Below are 21878 nucleotides of genomic sequence, written 5' to 3' on the forward strand. Positions count from 1 at the left end.
TTTCTTAATTTATGGAAATCTGTTTATTGTGTAAGGAATATGACAATACAAATATTGCAGTATTAATTGATATAATAAAATATTGAATTTTATTTGATAAAACTTGTATTATTGTAACAATTTATTTAATTCCATTTGAAGAATCAGATTAAAGGAAATGGAGAATTCTATAAAAGTAAATCTTCATCACCAAGAAGCTCTCACAACTAGTTAAAAAGATAAGCAGTTTTGCTGATATAGATCACAGAACCAACCTTGACTAAGCTTCATAGCTAGTGCCAGTATATCAGTATTGTGCATATTCACGATCTCTTAAATTTCTGGTAAACACCTTGAGGCTCTGCCTTATGGTAAATTATTTTTCACACTTTTCCATTGCAGATAAAGGGTTTTAAAGATTATGTGGAGTTGTACACAAAGAATCACACTGATGAGGCAGGACAGCCCTTGAAAATTGTTTATGAAAACGTCAATGATAGATGGGAAGTAGCTGTTGCCATGAGTGACAAGGGGTTCCAACAGGCCAGTTTTGTCAATAGCATTGCCACCACCAAGGTTTGTTGCATTTATTCATAAGATCTTGTAATTTTGGAGCAAAATGTTTTGTCCGTAATACTTATCTGGTTATAATGTGTGCACACCTTCTAAACCCTCCATGAACTGACATCCCTCTAAGGGTCTACATTTGTATTTCACTAGTAATGCAGACCTCTTACAATTTTGCTGTAAGTCTCAAGAAAAATGATCCTTAAAATATGGACTTACAGAATAAAAGCAAAAACTGCAGAAGATTATTGTTGTTATAAACAAATCTGGATAATTAGTTCATCCATGTTTGATCTGGATCCAGATTTCATTTTAGAATTAATGGAATTAGTCAGGAAACCAGACTAACTTTACGTCAATGCCTCAGACGTTTTAAACTATTTTTTCATGCAAAGCATCTGCTTGATCAAACTGTTGATTATAGAAAGTTTTTAAAATGGCATCCAGCAAGTCATGCATATTTAATGTTGGAGATGAAAGGGAAATTATGTAGGCCTCTTAAAAAGTGTTAATAATTAGCACAGAAGAATAAAATGGAATATTCAGATTCTTGTGAATAAAAACAGTGACAGAATTACATTTATTGGACATCACGTGCCAATTTGAGTATATCTCGTGGCAGGAGATATGGTTGTCGACTTCCAGCTTTACAATAGCAGCTTATGATATTTTGATACACTTTACTGAAAACTGGTCAGACTTGTGAAAAATATCAACTGCCTTACTGATATGGTCTCATCAGGTGTGGAAGGTCTGGTAATGGACAAATTGATGTGATTTAGTGTAAAATTTCCTCTGTTCAAGGGGAAGCCAATGTTGTTGAATTGTGCCTCAACAACCTTGTCATCTGCAGCATGGTAGGGCTGCATTTCAGACCTATCCACTCTTGCGTTGTTTATTTTGCAGGATACTCCCAACATCTAACCATACGCTTTTTTTTCTTCCGGAACAAAATTTGTTTCATGAAGACGAAAGTTAGGGGTCAAATTTGTTTCATTTAAAGATTATTATTTTTTTACAACTTCCCAGCTAATAAGACTGGAAGTGAGCAGAAGTTAAATATGCATTAAAAAGTTGTTGCAAGGTGGAATCGTTATTGGTGATCTATTCTACAAAGTCTAAGAGAGATTCAGATAAAAATATTATTAAACTTCTTTCCAAGCTTCTTTTAGCCTGGAGTTTCCTTGCTTGACCTGTGTAAGTGATTTATATGTAACACTTTGCAAAACATGCAACTGAAGTTTCTGTGTTGCCAGTGGTGGGTATAATAATTCTCCCTGAAGTAACTGAATTTCCCTGTACAATTTGTCAAACTCTCCCTGTATGAGTGTCATTGGGGTTGGCAGGTTAGTACATGTAATCCGAACAGGTGAGTATTATCAAGGAACCATTTTAATGTAAGAATAGTATTACTGGTATGACACAGTAATGTTTGATGGAAGGAATTTCTATGATTGCAATCACAAACTTGATCACTTATTGGTTTAAGCATTTATGCTGAGTCTTAATTATTGTGTATGGTAAATCTATGCATTTCATTTTACCTCTTGGACAAGTGCATAGCAGAACTTCCAGTGGTTATCTGACAAGTCAAATTACTCTGCATGCCAGCTCCATATTTGAGTTGGTCAAGCTGACAGATCCCCTTTGTCATCTGTAGAAATTATACAATATGCTATATAAAATTTCAGATCTTTATTAACTTTAACATCTTGCCAGTTTTTTCATGAACCTACAGCACCTACTTCAAAATTTAGCTAACTTTTAAAAATGATAATTTTTTTTATAAGAAACAAAATTGCAGTTTGAAAGAACATTTTGCTAATTATTGGGTGGGGAAGTCAACAGATTGTGGACATTTTGAGAAAATGTGGTTTGTTTGACAGATTTTGAATATATGTTTAAAAGATTTTGTATGTTTTATATACTTTTATAGACTTTTAACATCTTTAACCTTTATATTATGTTGTGGCAACATTTATTTGGAATTCCATGTGTTTTTATACCATTCTTCATGTTTACATTTGTTTGAATATTTCATTTTCTTAGCAACATGTACCTGTTGTTGGGTAGAGGTGCCATCAAATGCTGCATACATAGTTTTATACATTCATTTCCAAACCAGATAATTGTGACCTTAGTACACTTTAAATGTTAAAACATTTATTAAAACTACTACTGTGTAGAAAGTTATTGCTACTGTTACTGGTGCAATGTTACATCTGTGACTCTTTCTTTAAATGTCGGTTATCCTTACATTATAGGGAGGTCGCCATGTGGACTATATAGCTGATCAGGTTGTACAAAAGCTAATAGATGTGGTGAAGAAAAAGAACAAAGGCGGTATCAGTATCAAGCCATTTCAGGTAAAATCCTTCATAAAATTAATTTGCTTTGAAAATTGTCTGAATCTACAAAACCAGTCAAGAAATGTCATTATCAAGAATTTTCTATAACATATCTCTATAACAAATTCATTTTTTATTTTCCTTTCTAACTTTTAAATGACAAAAACATACCTTTATGCTTGGACATAAAATATTGGGCTGTTTAACTGTCAATAAATGTTAAGTGTATGGAAGATGCTTCTCAAAATGCAATACGTTTAGCAAGATTTGCTTCATTATGTGGTTTCACTATATTTCTGTTAATATTTATGTATTGATCATATTTTATATAAAATCTTTAGAGAAGAACTAAGATAAATAGGGAATTTAGACAGCATAAATTCATATTGCCAAAGCAGTTTTTGCATCCATTTGTTTTTGGAAATTTACTTGCTCAGGGTACACACTAGGAAACAATTCAGGCAAAATAGTCTCCTGGTGACTTGTCATTTTTCTTCAGTACACATGAAACGCAGATTTGAGTCCAGCATAGACCCTGGCGCTTCATTGGATAAATTCTCAAATTTATATTTTACTATTGTTTGATTGCGTTTCCTTTATAACATCTGATTTCTTTTGCAGGTCAAAAACCATCTGTGGGTGTTTGTGAACTGTTTGATTGAAAACCCGACTTTTGACTCACAGACAAAGGAAAATATGACACTTCAGGCAAAATCTTTCGGTTCCAAGTGCATGTTAGGAGAGAAATTCATTCAGCAGGTTAGCCCTCTATTCTTTTTATGCCAATTTTACTTTACCATATCCTTGACTGATTCACCTTCCATTTATGATTGATCATCCACCGATTTTGTCTATTTTATTGTAGTCCTCATAACATTGGTTCTTAATAGATTGTCATGAAACTTTATAAACGTTATTGTTCATACTGTCTTGCAGCAGCATATGACACAGTTTTGTGAATGCAACCAACTAGTCCTGCAGGGTTTTCTAATATAAATTTTGACGGTACTTGGCAGATATTATGGTCATCACCTTAAGGTACATACATTTACAAATTACTTACTGTCTGCAATTTTATTTATTGCCTTTTTGGTCTTTTGCTCAATGGTTCCTATGCTGTGGGCTGTTTAACCCGTATTTTAAAATCTTGTAATTAAAAAGTTGTCTGAAAACACTTTTCAGGCATTAAAATAATTTTAAGATCTTCATTTATTGTCTTTCTCTCCACTGTCTGTAATGGTTCTTATTGCATGTATATTTATCATTTGCATTATGAATGTTACTTTGGCACAACATATAAATTTATGTCATTTCATCATTGTCCATAGTTAGTATAAATGTACAGTATTCATTGTCAGTGTGGATGTTATTTTGCCACATAATATAATTGATGTCATTTCATCGTTGTCAGAGTTGGTAAAATGTACAATATTTATTTTCAATATGGATGTTATCTTGCCACAGAATGTAATTGCTGTCATTTCAGAAGTCAGAGTTGGTAAAATGTACAATATTCATATTCAGTACAAATGTTATCTTGCCAGAAAATAAATATCATTGGTGTCATTTCAGCATAGTCTGATAATGTTCTGAGTGAATTTGAATATACAACATTCATTTTCAGTATGAATGTTATCTTGCCACAAAATATAATTCTTGTCATTTTAGCATAGTCTGTAATGGTCATGGTTGGTATAGATGTTCAATATTCATATTCAGTATGAATGTTATTTTTTCACAGCTTGAAAGTAATACCATTTCATTATTATCTGTAATTGTTCAGAGTTTGTGTGAATGTAAAGTATAAATGTACAGTGTTTTTTTTCTTCAATTTCCAGGTAAACAAATGTGGGATAGTGGAGAGTATCCTAAGTTGGATGAAATTCAAGGCTCAGTCTCAGCTGAATAGAAAATTTGCTGGTGCAAAACACTCGAAACTGAAAGGCATACCCAAGCTGGATGATGCCAACGATGCAGGTACCAGGAGCTCTATTGACTGTACACTCATTTTGACTGAGGGAGATTCAGCCAAAACACTGGCTGTGGCAGGACTAAGCGTTGTTGGACGAGATAAATTTGGTGTCTTTCCTCTGAAGGGCAAAGTCCTGAATGTACGAGAAGCAACACATAAACAGGTAGGTATTGGGCATTGTCACTATTTCTGTGCTTGTGACAGACATAAATGTTTTACTTATTACAGTTTATATGTTGAATTCTGTCTTCCTCTTGCCTGTGAATGGATTACGCTTCAGGTAAATTTATCCTCCTCTCCCCCCAACCCAAAAAAAAAAAATGAAGAAAGCAGACCGCTCTGATGGCATAGTGGTTAGAGCATCTGCCTTGTATGTGGGAAGTCGCATGTTCAAACCCTGGCTGAGTCATTCCAAAGATTTAGCATTAAGAGGTTAGTGTAAGGACTGGTCGGCGTGTTGTCAGGATAATGTGACTTTGGGATGTAATGTTACATGTCTGCGGCATGATGCCCCAGTGCTAGACCTCACTATATATAAACTGCCACACTCCAGACATTGTAGCGACATGACTAAAATATTGTTAAAGCTACATTAAAAATCCTAATCACACACTCAAAATAAAGCAATTAAAATTTCTTTGTCCATTTTTGTTTTACATATGAAATCCAGACTTACCAACTATGTTCAATTTGACCACAAGTATTACTTGGGACATTTTCTTAATTTGTTTTTGCAGATCATGGACAATGCTGAAATAAACAATATCATTAAGATCGTGGGATTGCAGTTCAAAGAAAAGTATGAGGATGCGGATAAGCTTAAGGCATTGCGCTACGGCAAAATTATGATTATGACTGACCAGGATCAGGACGGATCACACATCAAGGGACTCCTTGTGAACTTCATTCATCATTTCTGGCCAAATCTCTTGAAGTATAATTTCCTGGAAGAATTCATCACACCTATTGTCAAGGTACTGCTTGAATGTAAAGGAATATAGCAAGAATATTCAGTGTGTACAAATAATCTTGTAAATTCATAAAATATGTGAAATCATAGCAAATGAGTAAATTACATGCTACAGATAAGTTTATAAAATTACACATATTGAGTAGTAATGTTTTTATAAATATAACATAAGTTGCAAAGGATGCAGTTTAGGAAAATGTCAATCTTTGATTCTGTTTTCACCACCACGTTTTTTTTTCTTCAAAATGGAAATTAATTTAAATTCAACTTTCAGATCAAACTTCCAAGTCCTAGTTGTAAAATGGGAAACTAATAATAACACTAATGTAGAGATATGCATCTTAAATTTGTCCATTCATGAATCAGGCATTTCTGTACAACCAGCTTTTTGATACAAATAGTGAGAATTATTGTGCTCTGAAAATGTTGTAAATTGGTGCTGCTAAAGCATAATATGAAATCTGAAAATATAGAGCCCCTCTATGCCAATGCTTTCATCGTGGCCATAATTTACCTGATTATGCTGAGAGATGTTATAATAAGACTGTTATATAGTGCATAGATACATACAGAACCCAGGTATTTAATAATGTAACCACATTGTTTCTTCATAGGCCAACAAAAAAATGTGTTTGTGTATATGTACATGTGTATATGTGTGTGTGTGTATATATATATATATATATATATATATATATATATATATTTCTTTCTTTCTTTGTGTGTTTAAATAAAAAGACATACCTACCCTAATTTTAAAACATTGAAATATGAAACATGGGTGGGGGTGTGGCTTATTGACCTGGAAGTAAATTAGGTGAAGCAGGTCAAGTAGCAGTGTTATGAAGAGATTATAATGAGAGACCATTGTACACCAGCTTATTTTCCATCTTCATAGGTTACAAAGGGCAAGGAGGAGAAGGCATTCTACAGTATACCTGAATTTGAGGAATGGAAGAAAGCCACAGAAACTTGGCATACATGGAAAGTCAAGTACTACAAAGGTGTTCATTCAAAACAAGTTATAAATGTACATGTCATTTAGAATGTTGTTTCACTGTAGAAGATACCACCTATGGACTTGGAAATGTAGAGTAGGAACAATATGGACTTGGAAATGTAGAGTAGGAACAATCTGCTTTAAGGAATTGGCAATGTAGAATAGGAACAATTGGACTTGGCAGTGTAGAATAGGAACACTGTGGACTTCGAAATGTAGAACAGAAACAATATGCTCTATGGATTGGCATTGTAGAATAGTCCATATATACTCTGTGGACTAGACAATGTAGAATGGGCCCATTATGCTCTCTGGACTTGGCATTGTAGAATAGTCCATATATACTCAGTGGACTGGACAATGTAGAATGGGCCCAATATGCTCTCTGGACTGGACAATGTAGAATAGTTCCAATATGCTTTCTGGATTTGGGAGACTTACAAAAATGGTACTAACAGCTTCCTCGCTTGGCGCTCAGCATTATGAGGTTAGTGTTAGGACTGGTCAGCCTCATGTCAGGATAATGTGACTGGGTGGGACATCATGCTTCATGTCTGCGGCATAATGCCCCAGTGCTAGACATCACTATAAACTGTCACTGCAGACATCGTAGCGATATGACTGGAAAATTGTTAAAGCTATGTTAAAATTCGAAATCACACACACATTCTATGAATTTGGGTATTGTTGAATAGTCCCAATATGCTCTATTGACTTGGCAATGCAAAATAGGCCAAATATACTCTGTGGACTGGATAATGTAGTATAGTCCCAATATGCTCTCTTATGTGTTGTAAGAGGCAACTAGTGGAGGTAGGAGCCATGGTGATTGTTCAGTTAGCTTGCCAGACTCTCTGCTGAAAGGGTGTGGATTCCATCATTGGATCAGTCCTGGTTTCTTACCATGGTGTATCAGTTGGCAGGGCACTTAATTCTAATTACTTCAGCTTTGAAAGTAATTTTGGCATTGTACAACACCAAACCACTCCACTGTGTAAAAAACATTTTGCTCAAGTTTCAGGTAACATTTCAGTTGAGTTCAAGTTCTCTATGTTCATTCAAAGCAAGAGTGTTTATTTCTGTGGATAATGCTTTTCTCTTGCAATGATTGTATGGTAATTAGGCTTGTAACAGTGCTGAGAATAGTCGTCGTTGAGCAGCTCAAAAGAAATGGAAAATTATGATTTGCAAGTAACATGCTCTAAAGTTGCATGTAATGTGAGTCTTATGAAATTATTTTCCTGGTCGTTTATAGTTTTCCATGCAGAATCTAGTTTTCCACTGCACTAACTGAATATGCATCATTCACTTTCTTTTTGAATTGGGGGTATTAATTACTGGTTATTGACCAGTAAAATTAGGCTGAAAAGTAAAAATCCCAGATATTTGGCTTCATCTTAACTCCTGGCACCATATTTGTGCTCAGGAGGTAGTACCCTACTTCCTAGCCCTGTAGTATTACAGAAACGTAGATAGACATAGCTCTTCGGGGATACCTAATAATCTGAACTTTCTACTCACATTACAAAATACAAAACTGTCGGTTTCTCACATCTTAAGTGTAAAGACAATACAAAAATTCCAAACAGAACAAGAAATCTGGTGGAATTTGCATAGAAAATTTACTATCACACTCATAGCAAGGGATGTAGAGTAACCTAGGCTATTGCTTTCTTTGTGAAATACTTTTTATATATTAACTGCAAAAAAAAATTGACCAAACATACCAATTTTTTAAATGGCCATTTTGAAAATGATAATAAAATCCCTTTACATTTGTGCAATTATTTTTATATTTCCACTTTTTAAAATGTGTGTGTTACTTATCAAGAAAAAAGGAAGAAAAATAGTTCATTATTTAAAAATATGTAACATGTGAGAGCTGTAACATTTATCAGAAAGGTTAAGTGTAAATTGAAACACAACTTTGCTTGAACCTTGTAATTACAATTATTGCATTCCAGAACGATCATTTGGGTTTAATTTTTGTCTCTGAACTTTCAGGTTTGGGTACAAGTACAGCAAAGGAAGCTAAAGACTATTTTTCTGAGATGGAACGCCATCGGATTCCCTTCAAGTATGCAGGGCCAGAGGATGATGCTTCCATCAACCTTGCTTTCAGCAAGAAGAAGATTGAGGAGAGAAAGGAATGGCTGACCAACTGGATGGATGAAAGAAAGAGGAGGGAAGAAATGGGGCTTCCGGAGGTAATGCTGATCTTTTGGCAGTGTCTCTCATCAAAAACTTTGTGTTACTAATAATAGTAACAAACCGCATGGTCTTACTAAAATTGGTACCTAGGGATAGATCATCAGTGATGCAATGTCACCTTTTGCGTTTAAAGGGAGGCAACTCTGGTGTAAATGATTATACCTTCTAGAAATTGTATCCCTTGGATATTATTCCACCAACATGAACTTCAAACTTGTAGAAAATGATTTGAAAAGAAAACCACCACAATGATTGCTCGATTAATGTTTAAGTTGTTAATATCAATTCAGACTAATATGAAATCCATTATTTAGATAGTTGTTTTATTAACACGTGGTCCATGTGACCTTCAAAGGTTTGTATTTATTTTGAGTGAATAAAATACATTAGTCACACTCTTGAATGACCACCTGCTTCTTATGGTCAGAATCCGTTGGCACCGATGAGTTTATGTCCAAAAGTACCCTCAAGAACGTCCACCCCTCTAATGCGACCATCAGCCAGCATATTAGTACAAAAAATGTAAAATGTTCTTCTCACAAGCGACCACATTTTTATTTCAAATGTATCCAGAACTAATGATTCATGTCGTGACATGAGGTAAGTAATCAGATCTCTTTCATCGATACACGTCTCCCAGAATACATGTAACACTAAGATTAATATTATTCTCTATAAAAGCTGATGTTTATGGTAGAATTTTGGGCTTAACACATCTGTCGAGTTCTTGTCTTTGATGATTACAACCGGATGTAATTGTCATGATCATAACAAGGTCAGCATGGGCTAGAAAATAGATTTTGTGCATTAACACACAGGGAAATTGAACAAAACACGGTATCAGACAAAGACCAAAAAAACGTGACAACACATTTATCTCTTCCTTTATGAAGAAGGCATTTTGTCCATTCTACAAAAGTTTCATCTGCATAATTAAATTGCATACAGTTAGCAACATCCAAATAGTTACCAAATATTAACATGTCACCACATAAACAGAGACATATTATTTTAGAAGAAAGTTGTTCTACTTGACTTCAGGTGAGGTGGTGAGGGGGACTTGCTAAAACAATTTTATGTAGAAAAGACTCAAATAAACATCATAAACGATAAGGATGTAAATCAGCTGCAGTGGGAAAATGGAGCAAATGAAAAGAAAATTATGTATGTACCAAGATTTAAATTACATTTTTTAATGGTTTTGCAATGTGCATGTCAACAATACCCGCTCGCATATCACACTCACACCAAGGATAAGAGCGATTATTGTAAATTCAGTTGAAATAAGTCCATTATTATAACAAGAAGAACCTTTTAATAATTAATGTTACTCTTAAATGAAGATATTAAATGTTTTGAAGTATGTAGCTTTCTTACTACGTTCATTACATCTCACAAAAAATTTAGCCCCCCTCTGGAAAGGACACCAGTTTTATAAGGCCACTTTCCCGATGCAGAAGGGGTGGCCATATACGAGGGGGACCACTGTATATCATACATATTCATTGACACAAATATGTGTGTGTGTGTGTGTGTGTATATATATATATATATATATATATATATATATATATATATATATATATATATATATATATATATATATATTTGAGAAATGAACAAGTTAAATGTAATAAAACTGGATGGATCAAATGACACTCACTACAGGTAGTTACAGATGTAGTATCTCTTTTCTGTGGTTTATGCAAATTACTTGTTTGAATTTTTTTTGCTTTTGAACCTCATGGCACTCAAAAAATGACATTTTGAGAGTTCAGTTTTCTGGAGAAAAACACTCCTTGAACACTTTTAGAAATGCTTGAAAACTCTGAGAAACAATGCTCTGTGGCTGTATGAATTGTGAAATAGCAGTATCTCTGCCAGATCTTATGTAAATTGGTATCATTTGAACTCCACATGCCATCATCGTTTTCAGTGTTAATAAGTCATGTCCAGGGTTGCATCTAAGGGCTATTCCATTTAAACATACCCTGGCGGGGGGGGGGGGGGGAGGCACATTCAAAAATGGGTGATCACCCATGGAAGTGATTTTTTTCTACCACCACCAGTCACAGCAGTGAATTTTGGACACCCATGCCCATGCATCTTTTGATATGACATGGCACAGAAGTGATTATTGTTTATTGATGACCATGCATGGAAGATTTTTTTATTTTGCCGTCCGTGGGGTAGTGGTATGTTTAAATGGAATAGCCCTTAGACACAAGTTTGTCAAGAAATTTAGAAATTACTTTTTATGATCCTCTACAGTTATGCGATTTGTGGATTGCCATTGCACTTGGTTGAAGAGCAGTGGTAACCAAGGAATGCTAAATTTGGTTAAACTTAAAGTACTCCAATTTACTAAGTCCAATAGGCAAACCTGTATCTCTTTGTTTCAAATTACAGTGATAATTTTTCTCAAGATGAACTCAGTTTTACAAGGTTCCTCTCTCTATCTCTCTCTCTCACACACACACATACACACACACACGTAACATTTAACGTAACTCATTATTCCACTTTTGATGCAAATTATCAACAACAACCCCAAAAATGATGATCAACTTTGTATTCGACTACTGAAATTTAGATTTTTGTTTACATTTCAGCTGTATTTGTATGATACACAAACAAGGCAAATCACCTACAACGACTTCATCAACCGTGAGTTGATTTTGTTTAGCAACATGGACAATGTCCGATCCATCCCATCACTGGTTGATGGTTTTAAACCTGGTCAGAGGAAGGTTATTTTCACATGCTTCAAGAGGAACCTGGTCAAGGAGATAAAAGTTGCTCAGCTGGCAGGGTCCGTATCTGAGCAGTCGGCTTATCATCATGGAGAGGTAATTTTGCAATATTGCATGCCGTACCACAACTGGAAAGGCATATAGTCTTGCCTTTCATTGTGCGTTATATCACTATCCAATCTCTCTCTCTCTCTCTCTATATATATATATATATATATATATATATATATATATATATATATATATATATATATATATATAATGATTGGGACCGGTAGGGACATCATGCTACATGTTTGCGGCATGATGCCCCAATGACAGACATCACTATAGACTTCCACACTGCAGACATAGCAATATGTCTGAAAAATTGTTAAAGCTACGTTAAAAATCCTAATCACACTCACGGATTGTGCAATGAGAAAATTGGAATTCTTAATAGCGGTTTGATATGTATTTTTGCCAAGAATTCTGAATCCTGTGGCATACTCTAAATTGCTAAGAATAATTGGTATTTATACCCTTCTATATTTAGCTCTTTTGGCCTTTAATAAGTTCATAGGACTGTTTAAGGGACGTAGGTTAAATTGTATGCCTATAATGATTAAACTGAATGGTTATCTCTGTTGATATTATTTGGCAGATGCTATGCGGAATTATTTAATACAAAATACTCATTAGAGTATTTGATTAAATATTTTCTGTCAAACCTTTTTAATGTTTTTTGTTAAGTGATGAGGTGGCAAAAACATTTTTTACAAGGAAATTAGAACTCTTGATACAAATGTACAGTAAAACCTGTCATGAGCGACCTCTGCTATGAGCGACCACCTGTCATTTCCGACCACAATCGTAATGCACAGATCGATTTTACTATATAAATGCTCTGTTATGAACGACCACCTGCTGAACGCGACCAGCGACCGCGATTTCTTGGCAAAATATGCATTTTGACACTGCTATGAACGACCGCATCACCAAAAAATCGAAACAGATTGACACCACTGACCTTAACTTAATCCTTTGTAAACACTAGAGCTCGGGATAAGTGTAGTATGCAAACAAAGTGCACATTAAATAACACTATAGTTGAACAACCATATATCGGGATAAACACCTCTAACCATCATTTGATCCTTTGTAACAAAGACTGCGTAAATAGCAAAGATTGCTCTAATAAAGTATTATTGCTACAGTACCAGTTTTGTAAAATTTACAACTCCAGCGTACGGTGTCATTTATAAACTGCAGTAAACCAGACTAAAGTACATGTCACTAACCGCCATTGTAGTGCCGAAGTCATGTGAATAGCCAGTAAGAGTAACATCAAAGGGAGTAATGATGGATATACGCAGTCAATTTAGAGGTTTGTATTTTTTCTTTATCTTTATGAAAACTCACAAAACGCCGGTAGTCCTTATGTCCAAGTGAGAAATCGTTTGAAAGGGCTTCAGTGTTGGTTTGAGTACGTCGTTTGCTTTCCAGTTAATCCATAATGCCTGGAGGGTGAATGAGCTCATTGTCTTTAATACTAGTAAGTGAGAATCATTTCCGGATTTTTTTAAAATTATTTTTTATTTCTTTTGTTAGTGTTTCACCAAGCCACAATCTGTTTACGTGGGTGCAGATGCTGTTGATTTAAACTTCGTCTCAGAATAAATGTATTTTTTCTTGATGAGTTAATTATGTCTTTTGGTTTCATTCATTGGTACATAATATATATTTATTCCACAATTCCCCAAAACCTGATCAAAACCGATAGTCTTTATAATGTCAACACTAATAACAATGGCAGAATCTCCGCTAAAAAAAAGAAAAATTTTAACACTGGAAGAAAGGATTAATGTCAATGAAAGAAATGAAAAAGGCGAGACCACTCGCAAAATAGCAGTCAGCTTAAGCGTCGGTAAAACGCAAGTTCAAAATGTAATCAAAGACAAGAAGTCCATTAGAAACGAATGGCAGAAAGGTGCACAAGCACAGAGGAAATATGCCACGGCACGACAGACAGTTTACGGAGATCTGAACGAGCGAGTATGGGAGTGGTTTTGTGTTGCAAGGAGTAAAAACATATCAGTAAGTGGAAAGTTGATTCCGGAAAAGGCAATAATTGAGATACATGTTCAGACCAAATAGCTGAGTAAAACATGTCAACAAAGAAGTATAATGGATTTCTTTTAAAAAAACAAGTGAATAAGTGTATAAAATAAGATATATACATCATATCTAACTGTTCAATTTTTGTACATATTAATGTGATGTTGAAATATAAATTTTATTCTCGTTGTTTGATAGATGTATATCTTTATTATATAAAGATATTTTGAGAGGAATGCATGCAATATTTAACAAGATTCATGAATAAAGGATATGATACATGTACAGTGAGTATGGGTATTATTTATTTTTCAACAATGCTAACTATTGACCCTGAAAACCAGTCCATTTTCACACACCTCTTATGAGAGACCACCTGTCTTGAGAGACCGCTTTTGGTTGGCAGAAGGAATTTGAACTCTTGATACAAACGATATGAGTATTTTCTCCCTGCCTCTTGCATCCTCTCCGTTTCAAGTTACTGAGAATAGTTTGCATATCTAATAATAGACACCATGTATATTTAACTCTTTTGGCATTGAAACCACCTGTCTAGCTATTTAAACGGACAGATCAGTTTTAATCATAATAGAAAATGATGATACCTGGATTTGTTAACTCCTTTGCACTGCCAACCCTTACAATTTTGCCATAAGTCATATAGAAATTACCCTTAAAATATTTGCCATAAGTCATATAGAAATTACCCTTAAAATATAGAGTTAGAAATAAAAGCACAAATTACGAAAATGTGATTGATTGTCGGAAAATCAGGATACTGGCTTCTGTATATTTTATTCAGAACCAGGTTTCGTATTAGACCCACTGGAGTTGGTCAGGTAACTAGACTGACTTTATAATAGTATGTCAGGTTCTTTAAACTGTACATATTGTACGATGCAAAACATCTGCATAATTAAGCTTGCTTATATTTATTAAAATGGCATCTCACAGGTGATATATTTCAGGACAAAAGGGACAATAAACCTCTTAAAAAGTTTTAACAATACTGAAGAATAAAACGGAATTTTCATATTGTTGAGAAAAATGTAGGAAGGGCAACAATTGCCTTTAGTGGACATTTAAACACAATGATTACCCTCACTGCATCAGTCTTCAATCCTACTTCTGGACTTTTAAAAGCATGTTTTCCAGCTTGTCAATACATATTTTCTTACACCTTACTGAAAACTGGTCTAAATTACTAGGAAAAAATCGACTGTCTTAATTAGAAGGCCTTGTTAGGGTTGGCAGGTCTGCCATTGATATCTTTTGACCGTTTCCTAAAATCATGCAATACAAAATATTGATAAGAGGTCATTTTAAAAATCAAGATGTTAATCATAACCAGCTGCAGACCTGCCAACCCTTCTGAAATAATTGGGAGAATTCTGATTTTGGACCTATCCCGAATCCCGTTTTTAAGAAAAAAATCACACTTTTTCAACTCCTCAAAATTCATATTTTTTTGTTTGTTCAAAAACCTTTTCTGTTTCCCTGTTTCTGTTTCTGGTTTTTCTGTGTCTGGTATGTCTCTTAGTACTTTACCATATCCAGCTTGATTTCTGGTTTTCATCCGCCAATACAAAGAGATTGTCTCACAGTGTGGTTCTCTTTATCCGACCCCATCAGCAAATCTCAGCATCATAATGGATAAGTTTCTCAGCAAGAAGCGAAGAAAAGAAAGTAACAGACTTTTCACCAACCAAGAAAAAGAAATTGGATAAAAAATATAGGAGTGATTGGGAGAAGCAGTTTGCTTTTATTTGTCCATCGACTTGCAGGGCCTATCTTGCATTCTGCCACTGATGAATGTCTCTTTCCACATTCAATTCTGTGTCAGACTTGTAGATTTGGTAAAGCTGAGACTCTCTATGCAGATTCCTTCCATTTCAGTTGGAGAAAAAGACCAGGCCCTTAAACGATACTACAGATTGTTTAAACACATCTGCAATGCTTGCATGAATAAGTAAGTCATTCTTTAGTGAGTTGCTCTCAGCAATAAATAGGATGGATCTGGCCAACTGTTGTTTCCAATTCTTGGGAGAGTAATGCTATCAATACTTTACCACACAGCAACAGCAATGCTGAAAAGAGCATTATCAATGGTTAGATAAAACAGAATCAGCCAAAAAGCCAGCCTGTTAGCATCAACCTTGGATGAACTTTTGCAGAAATGCATATCTGCAACATACAAAGGACTGAAATAACACAAGTAAACATATTTGTCATGATATATACACCTTACTCTTGTACCTCCTGATTTTTTTACCCTGCCTCCTGATATGTAATGGTGATTTGGGGGCAAATTCCTGATTTTTATGTTTTCAATGTTAATCTTAACCCAAAATGCCTCAGCTGGTGTTGTGTTAATCTTAACCGAAAATGCCTCAGATGGTTGTGTTAATCTTAACTCAAAATACCTCAGATGGTTTAGTGTTAATCTTAACCCAAAGTGCCTCAGATGGTTTAGTGTTAATTTTAACCCAAAATGCCTCAGATGGTTTAGTGTTAATCTTAACCCAAAATACCTCAGATGATTTAGTATTAATCTTAACCCAAAGTTCCTCAGATGGTTTAGTGTTAATCTTAACCCAAAATGCCTCAGATGGTTTAGCGTTAATCTTAACCCAAAATGCCTCAGATGGTTTAGTGTTAATCTTAACCCAAAATGCCTCAGATGGTGTAGTGTTAATCTTAACCAAAAGTGCCTCAGATGGTTTAGTGTTAATCTTAACCCAAAGTGCCTCAGATGGTTTAGTGTTAATCTTAACCCAAAGTGCCTCAGATGGTTTAGTGTTAATCTTAACCCAATGTGCCTCAGATGGTTTAGTGTTAATCTTAACCCAAAGTGCCTCAGATGGTTTAGTGTTAATCTTAACCCAAAGTGCCTCAGATGGTGTAGTGTTAATCTTAACCAAAAGTGCTTCAGATGGTTTAGTGTTAATCTTAACCAAAAATGCCTCAGATGGTTTAGTGTTAATCATAACCCAGATTGCTTCCAATGGTTTAATGTGAATCATAACTTCTGAATGAAAGGTTATATCAACATTTAGTTTGCAGTGAAAGACATCATATGATGTTTAGGTGGTTCAAGATAAAAATCGTGCTGATGTGATGTCCGACAGGAATGCCAAGGCAACCTCTTTAGAAATCTTTCTGTCACAATTTTCCTTGAACTGAAAGTCAATTCAAGTAGAGTTTAAACTGCAAGATTTCTTAAAAATATTGATCTTAAAAATTCCATTGTGCTCACCAGAGCAGCCATCCTGAAATTTTTTGTTTGTTCTCCTCCAAATTGAAGGCTGTATCAATATACGTTTTTCATATATCAGCATAATGGTTTTCATCAAAGACTTCTAATGATGTCTACTTTACCTTAAATGAAAACAGTGCCAAGCTGATGTCCAGCCACAGCTAATTTGAAAATCTTGTTAGTGCTGAAGAATATTATAAATGGTGTCAACACTCAACATATTAAAGGAAGATGCACAACAGAGCATCAAGTGTCTTTTAAGGATTCTATTTTTTTGTCATTTTTACTTTTCAGGCTTCCTTGATGGGGACAATCATCAACTTAGCCCAGAATTTTGTTGGTTCCAATAACTTGAACCTTCTGCAGCCAATTGGTCAGTTTGGTACACGTCTCCATGGTGGCAAAGATGCTGCAAGCCCTCGTTACATCTTCACAGCTCTCAGGTATGGTGATCTAATATGTTGTTGAAAGTGCTACTCCCATTTATTAGGGCTTAGCTAAAATTAAAAACTATTGGTTGCCAGCACAATAAAGATATGATGAAGTGGAATCTTTAAATGGCTGTTTTCCAAGCAAACTCCCCTCTTCCACCTATATTCTGTAACAATCCATGACATGTAAAAAAATCTCATATGTCACATGGCATATCACAACATGCTAAAAATGTATATTAAGTAGAATTTTTGCATAATCTGGAGTTTATCAAACTATTACAATGCGTTAACAAATCTTTAATAATCCATTTGCCCAGTCTGACAACCACTAAAAAAGACTTTTTTTGCCCAATCATGCAGGTACTAAGAAGGATTCATTTGCCCAGTGAAGCAAGTACTAAAAACAAATTTATTTGCCCATTCAGGCAAGTACTAAAAGATATTTATATGCCCATAATAAACCATACATGCCAACCATTATGCTTTTGGCATAATCATTATGCTATTTTCCCCACTAAATTACGCCTTACTTTTGAACATATATGGATTAGACAGTTTTGGTATATCCCCCTCCCAAAAAAAATCAGTAATTTGTTTTCAGTTTTATTAACATCCTGTTAATCCCACAGATCGTATTCAAGAAAAGATGGCTTCTACGTAACTAGGACATTAGAGTACACTTGTCTGTAGACTTGCAAGCACTTTCCTAACAGTATTGTGTTCTATTTTTAGCAGCTGTCCTATTTCCAAGAAACATGCTGGTCTTTACTTTTTACCTTTTGACCTCAGATTCTATTTATAGCAGCTGTATGACTTAGTTAGGAGAGAACAGACTGGTTTTCTAACTTTTAATCTTTATTTGCAGATTCTTTGTTCTATTTCATATTTGGTGCAGAACCAGTCTGTATGTATTTGGTGCTAAAAGTCTCGTCAAATTTATTCTAGTCACTATGTGTGCTAGAGCAGAAATGTTTTTCAAATAATTTCGCAGATGGATTAGAAAAAGATTGAGGGAAGAAACGATCCGAAAAATCAATTTTTGAATTACATATGACAGCATTCCATTCTAGGGCAGCTCCACGCCCATTGCAGGCTGTGTGGAAAGAATTTTAATATTAGTCATGGTAGTAAATTTCATGTGGAAGAACAAAACTAATGATACTTTGAAGTAGCTCGTCTTATCTACTCAAATACTAAGGTCACCTTTTTTTACAGCAGAACTCGTTTGTGGACATGTTAGTTGAAAATGCAGAGTTGTTATTTACCAAGTTCTTATTAGTACATAGACTACTCCAAATGGTAGAAGACTACATTGGTCCTTTGTTCCTGATTCCAGAATTGCAGAAAATATGCATGTGCAAGAGCAAAATCATCTAATATTGTTAGGTGTTTAGCTGAAGATACTTCACTTAAAATTGCAGTAGCCATGAAAATTGAGATGTTTAGTATTGCCACAGACAGGTGTATTGATTATGATGAAAAAAGTTGTACTTGGTCTGTGTAAGAGACTTTGACAACGAACAGGGCAAAGTCAGGGTGTTTTTCTTTCATTACCAGAATTAAACAGTAGATGTTACTGGAGAAAACATTTTTCATTTGCATGATAATGCTTTGAATACACATGATACAAGTTGGCAGAACTGTATGATGCTCCAGTTGATGATGCATAGAGGAGTTGCATTCTATTTTTTGAATAATGTCTCCATCAGTGTACATTTGTCATTTGATGCACCTTGCTGCAGGAAAGGCTGCCAATAAATTAGAAGAATTCCTGAAGTATCAAGTTGGCATTCTGCCTGACAATGTACTTCATGCAGAGTTGATGTTCAATGGCACATTATTTCCCACCTAAAAGATCCATTAACTGGAAGATATGAATTTCCTCTTCTTTGTCAGGATATCAAAGAAATATTGGTTATTTACCATTCTAATGCTGGCTGTTTGAGACTGTTCAGTATTGTTAACAAAAATAAAACTGAATTCCGATCTAGGCTCAGTAATCCATCACTTAGTGCTCTACTGGTGTGCAAAACATTCATAACCTGTCTCAGCTGGTACAAATTGTTTTGAAATGTAACATGACTGTCTGTTGGTTTTTAAAGCTAAAAGTGCTACATATGAAAACTTGAAGCAATAATTGATGTTAAAAGACCAGAGGGTTAAATAAATCATTTTGTACATAAGATCATCGAATTTTTATCGTTATATGTGGATTACTCTTTTTGTCCACTTGGATTACACTTTTTCCTCGTCAGGGATTGGCATATATGATAAATTCTTATTAAGTAGGATCAACATTAATGTTGGGGTTTTTCCGTCACAAGCATAACTGACATCAGTGGACTGAAGAACCATAGAGATACATAAAGTTAATAAAATATAGTAAACAAATTTTTCTTCTTCATATTAAAGATTTTTCCTCATAAATTTTACAGATTGGATAAATAATGTTATCCACATATCTTTTTCACATCATGTCCACTGCAAATGTTTTTTCCTGCTTAATTCTTGTTAAAGGATTTAAATTTAAAATCAAATATCTCACTGGGTAGCATATTACAATGGTCTTTATGGAATTAGGTCTCAGTCTGATTTTATCCTCGGCAAGGATATCCTGTCCAATGGACACATTGTTTGTTGCTACCATGGGACAAATCTGTAAATGTTTGGTTTTAGCATGAATTCCTTCTTCTTTTTTCTCTCTCTCTCTCTCTCTCTCTCTCTCTCTCTCTCTCTCTTTCTCTCTCTCTTTTAAAGTTTTGGGAAAAAAATATTTTTGAACAACTTGTCATTATATATTTGCTTTAGGTAAGGTAATATTGTAATTGGAATGAATCAATTATTTTGAATCAATTATTTTATTTTAGCCCATTAGCAAGAATGGTCTTCAATCAGTTTGACGACCCCCTATTGGATTACCAATATGATGACAATGTGAAAATTGAGCCAAATTGGTACATGCCAATTATTCCCATGGTGCTTGTGAATGGTGCCGAGGGCATTGGAACGGGCTGGAGTACAAAGATTCCAAATTATGACATCCGAGAAATCATCAGCAACATAAAGAGAATGATTGATGGATTGGAGCCAATACCAATGGTAACGATGATGAAAACATTGCCTTTAATTTGTCTTAATATATTAAGATTGTTCCGTTTATACATGATATCCAGGAATGGTGGTTTGCAAAAACAGCAGCTAACTTTGAGTGCTAATAAAGATCAAACAAAGTTCGGATTTGCATCTATTTGTGATTGTCCAAATTTTGAAAATGCCCTCATTTTGTCTAATGTAAGAAATACCCATACTTGAAATCTGTCATTTTTCCTATGTCAATATATAGATTTTAAATCTTCTTGACTGCTTTCACTGAGTATCCCTTTACAGCTGTGGTGGGTCTTAGGCCCAAAGATTGGTTCCAGTCCTGTATTAAATGGTATCCATTCCCATCATGAAATATTGTATGATTTTTCCATTTTTGGCATTCGACTCATGAAAATTTATGTGAATGTGTTGGAACATTTTATACACTGATCTTCAGATTTTTTGGTTCCCAAAATGATAGGGGAAAAAACCTGATCCCTATCATTCAAATAAAAGATCCCTGCTTGACAAATTTAATGAATTATATGGATTTATTCATTCATGACATGTTTAAAAGCTGCCCATTGGGACTTAAGCGACAGTGCATATATGTGTGAAAATTTGCATTGTGTTATTAGTGGATGTGATTTTGTAAAGTAGTGCATTATATTTTCCAGTTACCAGCCTTCAAAAACTTTAAAGGTATAATTGAAGAGGTCAATGAAAACAAGTATGTTGTCAGTGGAGAGGTGTCAATCGTTGACGATCAGACAATCGAAATAACAGAGCTTCCAGTCAGGACATGGACGCAGCAGTACAAAGAAGAGATATTGGAACCTATGCTCAATGGTACAGAAAAAACACCGGCCTTGATCATGTAAGTCATTTTTTAAAAAAAAGCACGACACCTGAGCAGATTATAAATGAGACATTGTCCAGGCATTGTGATTTTTGTCTCTTTGAATGGCGAGATGTCACACATTACATCAGCAATCAGTTTTAAGCTGTTGAACTTATTCTGCTGAAGATGATGTTTAAAATAAAATAAGAGATGTGTGTGATATATATATATTTAGGAAATTATTGGTGAAATGTATCTTTTCTTTTCTTTACTTTTTTCTCTCCCATAATATCACATGTGAAAGATACATCTTTATATTTTCATATGTGAAATTACAAGATTTCCCATCATGCTTTGTAATGATTG

At 34.6% G+C, this 21878-nt stretch overlaps 1 protein-coding gene across 3 annotated transcripts in view; it reads left to right on the forward strand.

The window, feature by feature from the left end:
* Positions 1-21878, forward strand: part of LOC149789618 (DNA topoisomerase 2-alpha-like) — a 78363-nt gene that overhangs the window by 17528 nt on the left and 38957 nt on the right. For all 3 annotated transcript variants that reach the window (XM_089971643.1, XM_089971645.1, XM_089971644.1), the window contains exons 8-18: positions 382-555; positions 2811-2912; positions 3516-3653; positions 4733-5029; positions 5604-5840; positions 6735-6840; positions 8841-9043; positions 11660-11896; positions 17448-17596; positions 20455-20686; positions 21349-21548. In XM_089971643.1, the coding sequence (XP_089827769.1) occupies positions 382-555; positions 2811-2912; positions 3516-3653; positions 4733-5029; positions 5604-5840; positions 6735-6840; positions 8841-9043; positions 11660-11896; positions 17448-17596; positions 20455-20686; positions 21349-21548 (2075 nt within the window). The remainder of the gene's footprint in view (positions 1-381; positions 556-2810; positions 2913-3515; positions 3654-4732; positions 5030-5603; positions 5841-6734; positions 6841-8840; positions 9044-11659; positions 11897-17447; positions 17597-20454; positions 20687-21348; positions 21549-21878) is intronic.

The sequence above is a fragment of the Sinohyriopsis cumingii genome, chromosome 10 (genome assembly GCF_028554795.1).
Source record: "Sinohyriopsis cumingii isolate HCF-2022 chromosome 10, ASM2855479v2, whole genome shotgun sequence".
Classification (NCBI taxonomy): domain Eukaryota; kingdom Metazoa; phylum Mollusca; class Bivalvia; order Unionida; family Unionidae; genus Sinohyriopsis; species Sinohyriopsis cumingii.